At 58.5% G+C, this 18,563-nt stretch overlaps 1 protein-coding gene across 1 annotated transcript in view; it reads right to left on the minus strand.

Moving 5' to 3' along the window:
• The window catches only part of LOC125426438 (MAM domain-containing glycosylphosphatidylinositol anchor protein 2-like), a 409,319-nt gene that overhangs the window by 79,889 nt on the left and 310,867 nt on the right, over window positions 1-18,563 (minus strand). The window contains exon 9 of the mRNA XM_048484696.1: window positions 15,595-15,924. Coding sequence (XP_048340653.1) covers window positions 15,595-15,924 — 330 coding nt within the window. The remainder of the gene's footprint in view (window positions 1-15,594; window positions 15,925-18,563) is intronic.

Consider the following 18,563-nt stretch of genomic DNA (forward strand, 5'->3'; position numbering starts at 1 on the left):
GGGGGGGTGGGGGGGGGGGGGGGTGGGGGGGGGGGGGGGTGGGGGGGGGGGGGGGTGGGGGGGGGGGGGGGTGGGGGGGGGGGGGGGTGGGGGGGGGGGGGGGTGGGGGGGGGGGGGGGTGGGGGGGGGGGGGGGTGGGGGGGGGGGGGGGTGGGGGGGGGGGGGGGTGGGGGGGGGGGGGGGTGGGGGGGGGGGGGGGTGGGGGGGGGGGGGGGTGGGGGGGGGGGGGGGTGGGGGGGGGGGGGGGTGGGGGGGGGGGGGGGTGGGGGGGGGGGGGGGTGGGGGGGGGGGGGGGTGGGGGGGGGGGGGGGTGGGGGGGGGGGGGGGTGGGGGGGGGGGGGGGTGGGGGGGGGGGGGGGTGGGGGGGGGGGGGGGTGGGGGGGGGGGGGGGTGGGGGGGGGGGGGGGTGGGGGGGGGGGGGGGTGGGGGGGGGGGGGGGTGGGGGGGGGGGGGGGTGGGGGGGGGGGGGGGTGGGGGGGGGGGGGGGTGGGGGGGGGGGGGGGTGGGGGGGGGGGGGGGTGGGGGGGGGGGGGGGTGGGGGGGGGGGGGGGTGGGGGGGGGGGGGGGTGGGGGGGGGGGGGGGTGGGGGGGGGGGGGGGTGGGGGGGGGGGGGGGTGGGGGGGGGGGGGGGTGGGGGGGGGGGGGGGTGGGGGGGGGGGGGGGTGGGGGGGGGGGGGGGTGGGGGGGGGGGGGGGTGGGGGGGGGGGGGGGTGGGGGGGGGGGGGGGTGGGGGGGGGGGGGGGTGGGGGGGGGGGGGGGTGGGGGGGGGGGGGGGTGGGGGGGGGGGGGGGTGGGGGGGGGGGGGGGTGGGGGGGGGGGGGGGTGGGGGGGGGGGGGGGTGGGGGGGGGGGGGGGTGGGGGGGGGGGGGGGTGGGGGGGGGGGGGGGTGGGGGGGGGGGGGGGTGGGGGGGGGGGGGGGTGGGGGGGGGGGGGGGTGGGGGGGGGGGGGGGTGGGGGGGGGGGGGGGTGGGGGGGGGGGGGGGTGGGGGGGGGGGGGGGTGGGGGGGGGGGGGGGTGGGGGGGGGGGGGGGTGGGGGGGGGGGGGGGTGGGGGGGGGGGGGGGTGGGGGGGGGGGGGGGTGGGGGGGGGGGGGGGTGGGGGGGGGGGGGGGTGGGGGGGGGGGGGGGTGGGGGGGGGGGGGGGTGGGGGGGGGGGGGGGTGGGGGGGGGGGGGGGTGGGGGGGGGGGGGGGTGGGGGGGGGGGGGGGTGGGGGGGGGGGGGGGTGGGGGGGGGGGGGGGTGGGGGGGGGGGGGGGTGGGGGGGGGGGGGGGTGGGGGGGGGGGGGGGTGGGGGGGGGGGGGGGTGGGGGGGGGGGGGGGTGGGGGGGGGGGGGGGTGGGGGGGGGGGGGGGTGGGGGGGGGGGGGGGTGGGGGGGGGGGGGGGTGGGGGGGGGGGGGGGTGGGGGGGGGGGGGGGTGGGGGGGGGGGGGGGTGGGGGGGGGGGGGGGTGGGGGGGGGGGGGGGTGGGGGGGGGGGGGGGTGGGGGGGGGGGGGGGTGGGGGGGGGGGGGGGTGGGGGGGGGGGGGGGTGGGGGGGGGGGGGGGTGGGGGGGGGGGGGGGTGGGGGGGGGGGGGGGTGGGGGGGGGGGGGGGTGGGGGGGGGGGGGGGTGGGGGGGGGGGGGGGTGGGGGGGGGGGGGGGTGGGGGGGGGGGGGGGTGGGGGGGGGGGGGGGTGGGGGGGGGGGGGGGTGGGGGGGGGGGGGGGTGGGGGGGGGGGGGGGTGGGGGGGGGGGGGGGTGGGGGGGGGGGGGGGTGGGGGGGGGGGGGGGTGGGGGGGGGGGGGGGTGGGGGGGGGGGGGGGTGGGGGGGGGGGGGGGTGGGGGGGGGGGGGGGTGGGGGGGGGGGGGGGTGGGGGGGGGGGGGGGTGGGGGGGGGGGGGGGTGGGGGGGGGGGGGGGTGGGGGGGGGGGGGGGTGGGGGGGGGGGGGGGTGGGGGGGGGGGGGGGTGGGGGGGGGGGGGGGTGGGGGGGGGGGGGGGTGGGGGGGGGGGGGGGTGGGGGGGGGGGGGGGTGGGGGGGGGGGGGGGTGGGGGGGGGGGGGGGTGGGGGGGGGGGGGGGTGGGGGGGGGGGGGGGTGGGGGGGGGGGGGGGTGGGGGGGGGGGGGGGTGGGGGGGGGGGGGGGTGGGGGGGGGGGGGGGTGGGGGGGGGGGGGGGTGGGGGGGGGGGGGGGTGGGGGGGGGGGGGGGTGGGGGGGGGGGGGGGTGGGGGGGGGGGGGGGTGGGGGGGGGGGGGGGTGGGGGGGGGGGGGGGTGGGGGGGGGGGGGGGTGGGGGGGGGGGGGGGTGGGGGGGGGGGGGGGTGGGGGGGGGGGGGGGTGGGGGGGGGGGGGGGTGGGGGGGGGGGGGGGTGGGGGGGGGGGGGGGTGGGGGGGGGGGGGGGTGGGGGGGGGGGGGGGTGGGGGGGGGGGGGGGTGGGGGGGGGGGGGGGTGGGGGGGGGGGGGGGTGGGGGGGGGGGGGGGTGGGGGGGGGGGGGGGTGGGGGGGGGGGGGGGTGGGGGGGGGGGGGGGTGGGGGGGGGGGGGGGTGGGGGGGGGGGGGGGTGGGGGGGGGGGGGGGTGGGGGGGGGGGGGGGTGGGGGGGGGGGGGGGTGGGGGGGGGGGGGGGTGGGGGGGGGGGGGGGTGGGGGGGGGGGGGGGTGGGGGGGGGGGGGGGTGGGGGGGGGGGGGGGTGGGGGGGGGGGGGGGTGGGGGGGGGGGGGGGTGGGGGGGGGGGGGGGTGGGGGGGGGGGGGGGTGGGGGGGGGGGGGGGTGGGGGGGGGGGGGGGTGGGGGGGGGGGGGGGTGGGGGGGGGGGGGGGTGGGGGGGGGGGGGGGTGGGGGGGGGGGGGGGTGGGGGGGGGGGGGGGTGGGGGGGGGGGGGGGTGGGGGGGGGGGGGGGTGGGGGGGGGGGGGGGTGGGGGGGGGGGGGGGTGGGGGGGGGGGGGGGTGGGGGGGGGGGGGGGTGGGGGGGGGGGGGGGTGGGGGGGGGGGGGGGTGGGGGGGGGGGGGGGTGGGGGGGGGGGGGGGTGGGGGGGGGGGGGGGTGGGGGGGGGGGGGGGTGGGGGGGGGGGGGGGTGGGGGGGGGGGGGGGTGGGGGGGGGGGGGGGTGGGGGGGGGGGGGGGTGGGGGGGGGGGGGGGTGGGGGGGGGGGGGGGTGGGGGGGGGGGGGGGTGGGGGGGGGGGGGGGTGGGGGGGGGGGGGGGTGGGGGGGGGGGGGGGTGGGGGGGGGGGGGGGTGGGGGGGGGGGGGGGTGGGGGGGGGGGGGGGTGGGGGGGGGGGGGGGTGGGGGGGGGGGGGGGTGGGGGGGGGGGGGGGTGGGGGGGGGGGGGGGTGGGGGGGGGGGGGGGTGGGGGGGGGGGGGGGTGGGGGGGGGGGGGGGTGGGGGGGGGGGGGGGTGGGGGGGGGGGGGGGTGGGGGGGGGGGGGGGTGGGGGGGGGGGGGGGTGGGGGGGGGGGGGGGTGGGGGGGGGGGGGGGTGGGGGGGGGGGGGGGTGGGGGGGGGGGGGGGTGGGGGGGGGGGGGGGTGGGGGGGGGGGGGGGTGGGGGGGGGGGGGGGTGGGGGGGGGGGGGGGTGGGGGGGGGGGGGGGTGGGGGGGGGGGGGGGTGGGGGGGGGGGGGGGTGGGGGGGGGGGGGGGTGGGGGGGGGGGGGGGTGGGGGGGGGGGGGGGTGGGGGGGGGGGGGGGTGGGGGGGGGGGGGGGTGGGGGGGGGGGGGGGTGGGGGGGGGGGGGGGTGGGGGGGGGGGGGGGTGGGGGGGGGGGGGGGTGGGGGGGGGGGGGGGTGGGGGGGGGGGGGGGTGGGGGGGGGGGGGGGTGGGGGGGGGGGGGGGTGGGGGGGGGGGGGGGTGGGGGGGGGGGGGGGTGGGGGGGGGGGGGGGTGGGGGGGGGGGGGGGTGGGGGGGGGGGGGGGTGGGGGGGGGGGGGGGTGGGGGGGGGGGGGGGTGGGGGGGGGGGGGGGTGGGGGGGGGGGGGGGTGGGGGGGGGGGGGGGTGGGGGGGGGGGGGGGTGGGGGGGGGGGGGGGTGGGGGGGGGGGGGGGTGGGGGGGGGGGGGGGTGGGGGGGGGGGGGGGTGGGGGGGGGGGGGGGTGGGGGGGGGGGGGGGTGGGGGGGGGGGGGGGTGGGGGGGGGGGGGGGTGGGGGGGGGGGGGGGTGGGGGGGGGGGGGGGTGGGGGGGGGGGGGGGTGGGGGGGGGGGGGGGTGGGGGGGGGGGGGGGTGGGGGGGGGGGGGGGTGGGGGGGGGGGGGGGTGGGGGGGGGGGGGGGTGGGGGGGGGGGGGGGTGGGGGGGGGGGCGGGCGGGGGGGGGGGGGGGGGGGGGGGGGGCAGGGGGAGGGGGGGGGGGGGGGGGGGGGGGGGGGGTGTGCGGGGGGGGGGGGGGGGGGGTGGGGGGGGGGGGGGGGGGAGGGGGGTGGGGGGGGGGGGGGGGGGGGGAGCCGGAGGGAGCGGGGGGGGGGGGTGGGGGGGGGAAGAAGAAGAAGAAGAAGAAGAAGAAGAAGAAGAAGAAGAAGAAGAAGAAGAAGAAGAGGAGGGAGGGAGGAGGGAGGAGGGAGGGATGGAGGAGGAGGAGTTTGGATTTATATCCCCCCTTTCTCTCCTGCAGGAGACTCAAAGGGGCTGACAATCTCCTTGCCCTTCCCCCCTCACAACAAACACCCTGTGAGGTAGGTGGGGCTGAGAGAGCTCCGAAGAACTGTGACTAGCCTAAAGTCACCCAGCTGGCGTGTGTGGGAGTGCACAGGCCAATCTGAATTCTCCAGATAAGCCTCCACAGCTCAGGCGGCAGAGCGGGGAATCAAACCCGGTTCCTCCAGATTAGATACACGAGCTCTTAACCTCCTACGCCACTGCTGAGCCAGAGCAAAAGGCCTGGTAGCACAGTAGAGTCCGGCTCTGACAGCCAAAGGGACATTCCCAGCTTTGCTCTCCAAAATCCTTTTACAGTTCTTCCACAGCGTTCACAGAATGCTCAAAAAACCACAAGCAGCCTCTGAGCAGGGAACTAACCAAGCCGACACCATCCTCACAAAGATGGTTCTGGACTTGAATACATAAGGCCTGGGTTCAAATCTCTGTTTGGCCCAGAGGTCTTCTTGGTAAGGTCAGGTTGTCTCCGAGCTTCATCTTCCTCATAGCACTATTTTCATAGAATCATAGGCCCCTTCCGCACATACAGAATAATGCACTTTCAGTCCACTTTCACAATTGTTTGCAAGTGGATTTTGCTCTTCCGCACAGTAAAATGCAGCTGCAAAGTGCACTGAAAGTGGATTGAAAGTGCATTATTCTCAGAGGTGGGATCCAGCAGGTTCTCACCCGTTCCCAAGAGTGGGTTACCAATTATTTGTGTGTGCCGAGAGGGGGTGACTAATTGGGTCCGCTTTTCCGTTAGAAATTCCATTAGGTCCAAAAATCATAAAGTCCTGTTGTTTCCTATGTGGCTGGTTAGCGAAGGTAGATAGAACGAGATAATTCTCCCTGTTGGGCTGTTTTAAAAACATGTTTTAGAAATACGGTAAAGTTCCTTGTTTAAGGAAAGTGTCCTTCTTTTGATTTCTAGAAACCAAATTAAGTATTTGAAAGTATTAAGCATTGGACAGGCAGTCAATTAGAGGAGAAGTAGTTGTTGTTTCTGTTGGCAGTAGACGATGGGACTTGCTAGAATGAGTTTAAATTATGGATAGAAAGATACCAGCTGGAAATTAGGAACTTTTTTTTACAGTAAGAGTTTTTTTACAGTAACAGAGAAATTATTAATGCCCCGCCCCCGGAATGCCCGCCCACGCCCCTGTCGTGCCCCGCCCAGCCCCATTGGCGCTACGCCACTGTTTGAATCCCACCACCACGGGAACCTGTTACTAAAATTTTTGGGTCCCACCACTGATTATTCTGCTTGTGCGGAAGGGGCCTTAGACATTTACAAATTTTTGACACACTGAGCCCACAAAGTCCGCACTCACTGGTACTGGGAATAGGGATTGTGTGTTTCCCTTTATTTTTTTGTATCACTGCTCTCCTGAATGTTTGAACAGCCCATGTGTATTATTTTTACTCCTTTGTTAAACTTCCTTATGTTTTGAATGAGTTGAAGTCACGGCAAAACATGCTAGCATCCCTGGGTCTGATCCGGAGGGAGCGCTGTTTTGGAAAGTGAAAGGAACGATTTCCAAAGTCCTGACTGGGCCCGCAGCACGGCAGGGCCAGATGCTCTTTGCTACCTCCTTTCGAGGGCCGAAACGGCCTGTTTCCAAAATGGCGGCATCCGTGGATGAGATTGGGGGATGCCGTAATTTCTAGTTGTGCCCTCAGCCTGATCTCTGGAAACCTCCCATGCCTATTTATTCTCAGTACTAGCAGTAAAGCCCACTTGAAAGTTAAATAAAATGGGCTCTCGACCGGGGGTGGGGAGAGGGCTGTCAGCCCCTTGTTTCCCAAGCCCTGCGTGGCTCAGGAAACAGGGGAGGGAACATGGTCCTTTGTGGGGGACTCAGGTAGCTGAGTTCTTCCCCTTGCTCCCCACACGGCCTGTGTGGCTCGGAAAACAAGGAAGGGGCCATGATCCTCTGTGTGGGGCCGAAGCCCTGCGTGGCTGGGGAAATAGGGAAGTCCAGCACAGAGGATCAGGCCCGCTTCCCCCCCCCCCCAACTCGCCTCTCGAGGCCAGCAGGTCTTGGGAAGGGAGGTATGGCCCCGATCCTGTGTGCTGGACTCAGCATGTGCAGGATTTGGCTGCTTCTCACCTCAGAGGGTCTTGGGAAGGGAGACAGGGGCTGGGGTCAGTGGCTGGAATGTGAGGGACACACCTCCAACCGATGGAAGCAAGCCCTCTACACCCACTGGTTAAGCATTCGTCATTGGACATTCCAACCCCTAGTAAATTATGTGTAAGGGTTGAATGAGCAGTAAGGAGGAGGGACGACTGAGATTGCATCATATCAAGGGTGGTTCCAGTTCAGACTGGGATGTATATCAAACAAATCAACTGGTAAGTGAATGCCCTGTATGAGTACAATGAGTACAATGAGTACGATCAGAGCAGCAGTGGCGTAGTGGCTAAGAGCAGTGGCTAAGAGCAGGTGTGCTCTGATCTGGAGGAACCGGGTTTGATTCCCCGCTCTGCCACTTGAGTTGTGGAGGCTGATCTGGGGACTTCAGATTAGCCTGTGCACTCCCACGCATGCCAGCTGGGTGACCTTGGGCTAGTCACAGCTTCTCGGAGCTCTCTCAGCCCCACCCACCTCACAGGGCGTTTGTTGTGAGGGGGGAAGGGCAAGGAGATTGTCAACCCCTTTGAGTCTCCTACAGGAGAGAAAGGGGGGATATCAATCCAAACACTTCTTCTTCTTCAGATTGATGCCAACTTCTTTCTCCTCTGGTTTTTAGAAGGATGCTCCAGGACACAGGTGTCAAACTTGCAGCCCTCCAGATGTTATGGACTACAGTTCCCATCATCCCCTGCCAGCATCATGCTGGCAGGGGATGATGGGAGCTGTAGTTCATAACATCTGGAGGGCCGCGAGTTTGGCACCTATGCTCCAGGAGATAAGCGATCTCACAGAATCTTTCCGTTACGACTCACAGCTCCAGCTGTTGGTGGTGTGGTGGTTCATGCGTGCAATTTGGCGGTGGTAAGTAAGAGGGAAATTCTTCTGTACACCTGACAACTTTTCCTGCACCCCATAAAGTCACAAATGACTTTCAAATGCAAGCCGAGATAAAACCAGTTTCACTTGAGCGTGTGACCAAGTCGGGCGTTCAATACAACTCAATGCAGCCCGGATACTTGACGGGATGCTGTGGAGAATGTGTTCCGCCTCAGGTTCCGCCGTCCTCCTCCACCTCCTCCTCCTCGCTCTGTTTTCATTGGGCGTGGGGGCATTGAATTTAAGAGGAAGCAGAATCCATCTCTGCCTGAGGAAACTTATCGAAAGCTTTCAGGTAGAGCCACCTGATGGATGCGCCGGCTCCATCCCATCACACTCCCAAATGAATCCGCGGCCAGTAACCATAATGCATGGGCGACTTGGCGGAGATTTGAAAAGGGACGCACCGGAGCATTCTTCCGGCCAGACAGCCACAGACAGGCACTCTTCATCCGTTATCCATCCATCAGGGCCACGAGTCCAATCCCACCCCCGCCTCCCGGGACACCCACACTCTCCTTCACACACACAAATACCGCCTGTGGGCAAGAAGAGAAGTGCTCAAGTGTTACCCACCCACAGTCCTTTCTAGCAAAGTTATCTGTTAGAATATTTGGCGACACTTGTGATTCTTCCTATAAGTTCTTGCAGGAGTCGGATAGCTGCACCACTTGGTTGTTTCTGTTCATGCAGGGCAGGTGAGCTGTTTTTATTATTATTATTATTATTATTATTAATTCGATTTGATAAACTGCCCTACCCCCAGAGGGCTCAGGGCGGTGTACAACAAATAGCAATACAGTAAAACAAATCGAATAGCCCCAATTAAAATATACAAAACCTTAAAACTATAAAACTATAGCAGCAGTAGGGTTCATGGGGGGGGGATCACCTTCATTGGGTTCATTGGGGGCGGGAATCACCTTCATTGTCTGCATATAATGGTGTAGCTTTGTATGCTCCATTCTGTTCCTCCTCTTCCTTATCCTGCAGCTGCGTAGCTACCGCAGGACAGGGGAGGGGCGCCCCGCTTTGGGCGCGCGCCTTTGGTGTCATGTGGGGGGTGGAAAATTGCCCCCACACCTCTCCCCCTTCCCCCCAGGCCTGGCAGAAGCCCAGAGCAGCCTGGCGGGCCCAGCCGGGCTGTTTTGCAGCCCGGCTGAACTAAGGTAAGGGGGGGCATGCTGTAGGGGGGCGGGGCCCGGGCACCATTTCCCCCCCCCCACGCCACTGTTATCCTGTATCGTTAATGTTTTGCTGTGGCTATTATGTAAACTCGTTTGCTTGCTGGTGCATTTTGTACATGACTATTTTTTCTCTTCCTCTTTTGTCGAATATATTTTGTAGCCTAACTTTTTATAACTGGAATCCTAATAAAGGATAATTCCTTTTTTTTTTTTTAAATAGCTCTGTTGCATTTTACTCTGCTAAAGAACTGGGTGATTTCAGTTCTTTTATCAGGCCCGTCAGCCTCTCTTCCGCTGGTTTCTGAGGTCAACAAAACTGCACGCTTTGGAGGCAAGGAGGCAAAAAGGCCACGTTGGGAAATAGAGGCCTGCTGACTTTCTCCTATCGCAAAACTCAATATGACTTTAGAGCAGCGATGGCGAACCTTTTCGAGACCGAGTGCCCAAATTGCAACCCCAAACCCACTTATTTATCGCAAAGTGCCAACACGGCAATTTAACCTGAACACTGAAGTTTTAGTTTAGAATAAATGGTTGGCTCCGAGACGTGCGTTACTCAGGAGTAAGCTTGGCCAATTGGCCATGACGGCAGGGGCTGATGGGAATTGTAGTCCATAACATCTGGAGTGCCAAAGGTTCGCCACCACGGACCTAGGCTTTTAGAAAGCCTATTCTAAACAAAAAAAAAACGGCTATTCTTTAGTGTGCGTGTGTTTATCACTGCAAATTGTTTTGTGTGTTCTTTAAGCTGAGAACACATGATGTGCATATTGTACACAAACAAACAAGGAAACAAACTGTTTGGAAAGGCACCTGCTCCGAGAATCATAGCGTTGGAAGAGACTACAAGAGCCATCAAGTCCAACCCAGAGGTGGGATCCAGCAGGTTCTCACAGGTTCCCGAGAGTAGGTTACTAATTATTTGTGTGTGCCGAGAGGGGGTGACTAATGGGTGATTTTGCCATGTGATTTTTGCCTTAGTTACGTCCCTCCTCTCAGCAGTAGCACGCAGAACTTGAAGCAGTCTAGCAGGAGGTGCACCGGCGTGCGTGGCAGCCTGCGCCTGCGTGCATTTGTTTCCCACCCAAGGACCGGCGCAGCGGCTGCGTCCTTGCCACAGCCCCGCCCAGGAATGCCCCACCCCAGAATGCCCAGCCACGCCTTCCGTCAGGAGTGCCCACCTCAAATTTAGCTCCCATTGGCGCTACGCCACAGTTTGAATCCCACCACCATGGGAACCTGTGACTAAAATTTTTGGATCCCACCACTGGTCCAACCCCTGAAATGCAGGAACGCATAATACCTGACCAGTCTGTGGATCTCCTGAACAGGTGTGTTGAAAGAGAAATGGGGTGGAAACAACCAAGCTGAGGACTGAGCAGCCAGTCGGTCCGTGAAGGGGTTGTTCGCCTAGTGAAGTTGGGGCTCACAGTTGGGGGGGGGGCTGCTGGTGGACCTTGGCCTGTGCTTGGGGGGGGGCAGCTCTCCCCTGTGTCACACAGCAACAGAAACAGCCCCTCTTCAAAGAGCATTTTCTCGCCACAGGGATCTGTCCTGTGAACACATCTAGGCTAGACTGCTGCAGTGAGCTGCACACGGGGCTGCCGCTGGAAACTGTTCAGAAACTTCAACTTGCACCATCCAGAATGAGAAGTTAACCTTCCTTTTCCCCAGACTCAGTCTCTGCTCTGACAACTCTCGCACACTGATGAATTCCAGACCCAACCTGGTATGTGCTGAGAATGCAGCATCTGGGTCAGACGCTTAATCCCCCCACCCTCAAAAACTGGCAAATGTTACAGGATGGTACACAGTAAAACAGGGAAGCCCAAGTGGGCTTAGCGGTGCTTTCAGAAGTTTTCTTGTATTGAGTAATACCCCACGCTGGGCAATACAGATTAGGTTTTATGCCTCACAAGGAGTCTATCTAATACTGTACTACAAGGTGAGGACCATACACAGGGTTCTAACATTCTACAATCTCAGCACTCCTGTGGCTCGCGTGATTGGCTAAAGGCTCTCCCAGGGCGATTCCCCACTGACAGATTTCAGCTAGGTTCGACCCGGTTCCTGTAAACTAGGTCGACTTCAGTCACTCCCCACAGCCGCTGTGCTCGACTCAGTTCTTCTATAACTGAGCTCAAGAGGGCGGGATTGTCTTTGGTACTGGTTTTGCTCCTTGTTTCCCATTGGCTCCCGTTTTACGGCAGGAAACGTGACCGTGCGTCCCTTTTTTTACGTTTTCGTACGTCGCAGCTACGTAGCTACGTAGAATTTCCGCCAAAACACAATAAAAACTTAACGAATGATCGAATCTTTTAAACTACCGACAACACAGAACATTTTTAAAAATAAAATAAAATAACATGAAAACAGTGCCCGGACAAGGCGCGCTTTTCCCCTCCGAGACTCTCCCGCTCTGCGCATACACAAACTGCGGGCCTTTGGCTGGACAAGAGTTTCGTTGTCATAGCAACGTAGCTTCGAAAATGGCGGTTAAAAGGCACGTTTTCCCCCTTCGCAACCCCTCGTTCTGCACATGCTCACAAACCAGTATTTGATTGGCTATACGAGAGAGTCGCCTCACCAACGATTCCCCACTGAGTTTCTACAACTGAGTCCAACCTAGTTTCAGGGAAGAAGCTGTACTTCATAACTGGAATCAGAAATTCCAGTTCTGAGGGGGACAAAACTGGGACAGAACAAGGACGAACTCAGTGGCAGTGGGGAGTTGCTGGGTCGAACCTAGTACTAAACTGAGTCGACTCTGCCAGAGGGGAATCGCCCCCAATGAGCTTTACAGATGACTCAGGATTTGAACCCGTGTCCTAGCTTCACTCTCTGTGTATACCACCACACTGATGATTCCCCATTTCCCAGTCTGTCTGTCCGATAGCTCTACACTCTCAGAACACTTGGCTGCAGGAAGCACATCAAATCCTGCCAATATGCTCAGTTCTGCGGTCTGGTCTCATAACTGGATTGCCTTTGCGGATCCGTGGAGCAGAGACTGTGAAAGGCGATTAGCGCGGCGGGCTGGTTGACGTTTGTCTCTAGCTTTTCTAATATCAGGAGGTTCGAATCAAGGGCCAGACTCCACGCTGGCATTCGTCTTGCCCTCCCCTGAATCTCTACACCTCCCACCTGGCATTCCAACAGAAGAACTTTCCATCACCTGTGACCAGTGGTGGGATCCAAAAATTTTAGCAACAGGTTCCCCTGGTGGTGGGATTCAAACAGTGGCGTAGCACCAACGGGGCTGGGTGGGGCATTCCAGGGGCGTGGCTGGGCATTCCGGGGGCAGGGCATTAATAATTTCTCTGTTACTGTAAAAAACTCTTACTGTAAAAAAAAAAGTTCCTAATTTCCAGCCGGTATCTTTCTGTCCATAATTTAAACTCATTATAGCAAGTCCTATCGTCTGCTGCCAACAGAAACAACTACTTCTCCTCTAATTGACTGCCTGTCAAATACTTCATACTTTCAAATACTTAATTTTGTTTCTAGAAATCAAAAGAAGGAGACTTTCCTTAAACAAGGAACTTTACCGTATTACTAAAACATGTTTTTAAAACAGCCCAACAGGGAGAATTATCCCGTTTTCTACCTTCGCTAACCAGCCACATAGGAAACAACAGGACTTGATGATTTTTGGACCGAATGGGATTTCTAATGGAAAAGCGGACCCAATTAGTAACCCCCTCTCGGCACACGCAAATAATTAGTAACCCACTCTCGGGCACTGGTGAGAACCTGCTGGATCCCACCTCTGCCTGTTACCATACCGCCCTGGCATAGCGTGGAGGGGGGGAGGGCTTATGTAACCCCTCTGTCCAGAATGGGATGACCCAGAAGGGGGCGGAGACTGAAAGCAGCAGAAGGCGGCAGAACTCATGAAGTTGGAGGAAGCAAGGCCACCGGGTTGGGACCTGGATAGATTATCATAAGCTCTTAACACCTTGTTTAGGGTAGCTGCAGTGTTGTTGGGGACCAGTGGGAAGGGAGTTGTTTATTTTTTGCTATACTGTAAATGGTAGAATATATTGTTTCGGGGCTTTGTGTGTGTGTGTGATTGGTGAAAGTTCTTTTGGGGACCTTCGTCATCTCGAATCCACTGGCAGGAAGGAATGGACTTGGCATTATCGGACTGTAATTGGAAGGACTTGAAATGAAACTTAAACAGGACCTTGAATTGTTATGCTTAAGAACATAAGAACATAAGAACAAGCCAGCTGGATCAGACCAGAGTCCATCTAGTCCAGCACTCTGCTACTCGCAGTGGCCCACCAGGTGCCTTTGGGAGCTCACAGGCAGGATGTGAAAGCAATGGCCTGCTGCTGCTGCTGCTGCTCCTGAGCACCTGGTCTGCTAAGGCATTTGCAACCTCAGATCAAGGAGGATCAAGATTGGTAGCCATAGATCGACTTCTCCTCCACAAATCTGTTCAAGCCCTTTTTAAAGCCATCCAGGTTAGTAGCCATCACCACCTGAATGCTAAATGTTAATACTTGATGAGTGTTATATATTAAGGAAAAGTAAACAATTTTGTTTAAAATTTAGTTGTTGCAAACTCCTTTTAAGTTCTGCCCCGCAGAACCCATAAGCTGAGGTTACTCTTACTCTAAGGTAACCCTGCCCACCTGCAAACCTAAAGGGTAATGCTGGCGTTGCAGAGATGGGGAGTCAATTCTCTGGCAATAGCCAGGTCTACCTACAGGATACTTCCAGGAAATGTTTTCCTGTTCTCGGGCTCTCGGCTTGCTTGCCCCATCAGCACATTTTCAGCGGAACAGCCAAGGAAGAAAGTGTCCTCAGCACGATACAGTAGCCCTGCCAATGGATAATCATTTCCAGCCACAAGAAGACTCCTGATGTCATGGCCTCCTGTGATTATCTTAAACCAGATACTCCCTCCTGTAACTAACTTCTTCTGACCACCTTACAATGCACTCTATTGTTTCTCAAGCAATCCACACTGACATCTCCCTAGAGGTTCCCCTGACACCCCCAGAGGTTTTCCTTCATCCTATAAATATCTTACTCCCAGTGGTGGGATCCAAACATTTTAGTAACAGGTTCCCATGGTGGTGGGATTCAAACTGTGGCGTAGCGCCAATGGGGCTGGGTGGGGCACGACGGGGGCATGGCCGGCCATTCCGGGGGCGGGGCTGTGGCAAGGACGCAGCTGCTGCGCCGGTCCTTGGGCGGGAAACGAAAGCACGCAGGCGCAGGCTGCCACGCACGCCGGTGCACCTCCTGCTAGACTGCTTCAAGTTCTGCGCGCTACTGCTGAGAGGAGGGGCGTAACTATGGCAAAAATCACGTGGCAAAATAGCCAATTAGTAACCCCCTCTTGGCACACACAAATAATTAGTATCCTACTCTCGGGAACCTGTGAGAACCTGCTGGATCCCACCACTGCGAGTAGCAGAGTGCTGGACTAGATGGACTCTGGTCTGATCCAGCAGGTTCTTTTTCATGTTCTTATGTTCTTCGTGTCGCAATCAGGACATGTTATTTATTTTATTTATTTATTTTTAGATTTGTACCGCACTCTTCCCCAAGAGGCTCAGGGGGGCAACGACAATATAAAACCATCAGAGTAAAATATATGGCAACCTACTAATATGCATATCCATACCCATTTCTATTCCAAATCTATTTTCCATCCTAGAACATAAGAACATAAGAACAAGCCAGCTGGGTCAGACCAGAGTCCATCTAGTCCAGCACTCTGCTACTCGCAGTGGCCCACCAGGTGCCTTTGGGAGCTCACGTGCAGGAGGTGAAAGCAAGGGCCTTCTGCGGCCATCCTATCTATACCTTAGGCCCCTTCCACACACACAAAATAATGCGTTTTCAAACCACTTTCACAACTGTTTGCAAGTGGGTTTTGCCATTCCGCACAGCTTCAAAGAGCACTGAAAGCAGTTTGAAAGGGCATTATTCTGCATGTGCGGAATGAGCCTTAGGAACTGAGTGCTTGTGAACCTCTTATTCCCTACAATAAAGATTGTCAATTTTATATTGACGAAGGCTTTCACGGTTGGAATCACTGGAGTGTTGTGGGGTTTCCGGGCTGTCTGGCCGTGTTCTAGTAGCATTTTTCTCCTGATGTTTCGCCTGCATCTGTGCCTGGCATCTTCAGAGGATCTTTGCTCCCTGGCTCTCTTGCTCCCTATTTTTATAATCTGTTCTTGCATATTTATTGCTATTTTTAGGGAGGCGTTTGGTCGCTCCCTTCTTTTTGGGGTGGTTTTTAAAGGAATTGGATTGCGGGACGCCATTTTTATTGTTGACTGTTTTTGACTGCTGTTTACATGGTTTTAATGGTTTTAACAAATTTTAGTACATATGGTCACTATTGTGACCCTTGTTATATATTGTACATAGATGATGTTGTGCACCGCCCAGAGCCCCTTGGGGATTAAGGGAATAAGAGGTTCACAAGGACTCAATTAAATGCAATAAACATGCATTTATTATTTATTATTAAATAATAAATAAAATAAATAAATAAATAAAAATGTCAGGAGAAAATGCTACTGTGACTTGGCCATACAACCCAGAAAACCCAAAACACTCCACTGTCAAACTTGCATTATATTTTCCTCTGTGGATTTTCTTCTAACAGCTGATCTTCGCATACACTGGTATTAAAGATTCCTTACCCAGCCCCTCGCAACATTAACAAGCAGTCTGCTTTAAGCTAATATTTCCCGCTATATTGAGAGACTGCGTCTCTGCCCAGAGCAACACAGCCACGCTCTTGAAAAAGGAGTTACGGAAAACGCGCTCACCTGTGCTGCTGGAAATGTTGACGTCGATGCTGATGTCGGAGATGCCACCCCCCTTCAGAGATGCGACGCAGGTGTACGTCCCAAAGTCAGTGAACTTTAGATCAATGATGTCCAGGTTGGTGGTCCCCGGGGAGACATCGGGGTCCGTCTGAGTAATGACCATCCTCTCCGAGCTGCGCAACGGCCGGCCGTTCTTGAACCAGCTGAAGGTAAGCTCCTCCGACGGAACCGCCTCCACTTGGCAGGAAATCTTGACCTCTCGGCCGATCTGGATGTTGTCGTCTTTATGGTAAGGGTCTGGTGTGATCCAGAAGCGTCCTTTCTTTAAGGCTGCAACAGAGGCAAACAACTTCCGTCAAGACAGTCGCCAAGAGGAGCCGCGTTGGTCTGCGTTAGAAGAGCACGGTTTGAGTCTGGTAGTGGCTTATCCCCCCCCCCCAAAATGCTCACCGCTTTGAGCACAAAGAACTCTTTCCAACCAGAACACAGGTCTTCTCATGAGTCAGGGTCTATCCGTGAGAGAGTCACCCTTCCCCCGACCACTGTGGGCGTGGGAGGAGGAAGATACTCCTTGGATTTGCCATCTACCCAGAATTTGCCCTGCTGAGAGAAAGTGCTGGGGAGCTCAAAGGGAAGGGGACCAATGGGGGCTATGCAGAAGCCCCAGTTTCCTTTCAGTGGGGATTGCTTGAGATCTTCCTCACAAAACAGTTATCATTTGTGAGAAGACATTTTACCATCGATGCAGCGGCCAAGAAGGCCAATACGATTCTGGGCTTTATCAATAGATGTATAATTTCAAGATCAAGGGACATAATTGTACAGCTCTATTCTTCTTAAAAAAAATTCTTAAATACTTTATTGAAAATTTAAAAGAAATTACAAAATTAAAAAAAAGAAATATGAGAAGAGAAGTTCATAAAGATGAATCTGTAAAGATTTAGTCTTGTTTTATATATTTTCTCTCTGTATAAGCTTCAATTTCATTAACGTTATCAATTCATTCATTGCATAAACATAATTTAATACAGAACAAAAATCGTCATATAATACAGAACAAAAGGGGTGAGAGTATATATATATATATATATATATATATATATATATATATGTAGATATATATATATATATATATATATATATATATATATATATATATATATATATATATGTAGAATAAGTAATGTCATTAAGAAGGAGAAAAAGAAAGAGGAGGAGAGGAGAGCAAAGCGGGAAAGAAATAGGAGAAACAAAAAAGAAAGGGAAAAAACACATATATTGACTTCTCCTTCAACAATAGATCTATGATCTTTTAATGTCTCAATTAATATAAATTAAAAAGCTAACTTTAATTATCATAGTCTCTTGAATGTCAGCAGCTGTCATCCTTATCCTTAATCTAAAAAGAAAACTTAACAGTATTAACCTCTATATAGTTATCTATTATCCTACATTGTTGTTGAGGTTCTTGTATAACCATTTGTAATTGTATCTCATACAAGAGAAATGTTGATATTATACACTATACTTATTTTCTAGAAATTTTACTTTTGGTAGTAATTAATCCTAATAGTCCACAGGGATAATTATGACTTCTGACTTCTTTATAATATAGTCTGTCCCAGGCTGCCAGTTTTCGATGTATGTTTCCACTGGCAAGAGCTTTATTTGGTGTGCTTGTTTATCCATGATGTAAAGGTGATTTACTTTCTGTTTCCATTCTTCGAGGTTCGGTAAGATATCTAGTTTCCAATGCTTCGCTAGGGTTAAACGGGCTGCTGTACAGCTCTATTCTGCATTGGTTGTACCTCACCTGGAATACTGTGTTCAGTTCTGGGCACTGCAATTCAAGAAGGATATTGACAAGCTGGAAGGGGTCCAGAGGAGGGCGACCAAAATGGTAAAATAAGGTCTGGAATCCATGTCCTACCAGGAGAGACTTGGGGAGCTGAGTATGCTTAGTCTGGAGAAGAGAAGGTTAAGGGGTGACCTGGTAGCCATGTTTAGATATCTGAAGGGATGCCATGTTGAAGCTGAGTGGTGGACTCTAATCTAAAGAATTGGGCTAGATTGCCCACTGTTCCACATGAGTGATGGACTCTAACCAGGGGAACTGGTGCCACCCATCTACTTCATCGAGTGCCTGTTGTGGGAAGGGAAAGGAGTTTGTAAGCCACGTTGAGACTCCTGTAAAGTGGGGGATAAAGCCGAACGCCAGAGGAGGGCAACCAAAACGGTCAAAGGTCTGGAATGCACACCCTACGAGGAGAGACTTAGGCAGCTGGGGATGTTTACTTTGGTGAAGAGAACGGTAAGGGGCGACACAATAGTTATGTTTAGATATTTCAAGGGATGTCATGTTGGTGAGGGAGCAAGCTTGTTTTCTGCTGCTCCAGAGACCAGAACCAGGAGTCATGGGTTCGAGGTGCAGGAAAAGAGATTCCACCTAAACAGGAGCAGCAGTGGCGTATCTAATCTGGAGGAACCGGGTTTGATTCCCAGCTCTGCCGCCTGAGCTGTGGAGGCTTATATGGGGAATTCAGATTAGCCTGTCCACTCCCACACACACCAGCTGGGTGACCGTGGGCTAGTCACAGCTTCTCGGAGCTCTCTCAACCCCACCTACCTCACAGGGGGTTTGTTGTGAGGGGGGAAGGGCAAGGAGATTGTAAGCCCTTTTGAATCTCCTGCAGGAGAGAAAGGGGGGATATAAATCCAAACTCTTCTTCTTCTTCTTCTAAACATCAGGAAAAACTTCCTGACAGTCAGGGGTGTTTGACAGTGGCATGCACTACCATGGAGTGTGGTGGAGTCTCCTTCTTTGGAGGTTTTTAAAGAGAGGCTGGAAGGCCATCTGTCAGCAGTGCTTTGATTGTGTGTTCCTGCATTGGAGGGGGCTGGACTTGATGACCCCTGGGGGTCTCTTCCAACTCTATGAGTCTATGATCGAGCAACCTGATGTTAAATAG

The sequence above is a fragment of the Sphaerodactylus townsendi genome, linkage group LG02 (assembly GCF_021028975.2).
Source record: "Sphaerodactylus townsendi isolate TG3544 linkage group LG02, MPM_Stown_v2.3, whole genome shotgun sequence".
In the NCBI taxonomy this organism is placed as follows: Eukaryota; Metazoa; Chordata; class Lepidosauria; order Squamata; family Sphaerodactylidae; genus Sphaerodactylus; species Sphaerodactylus townsendi.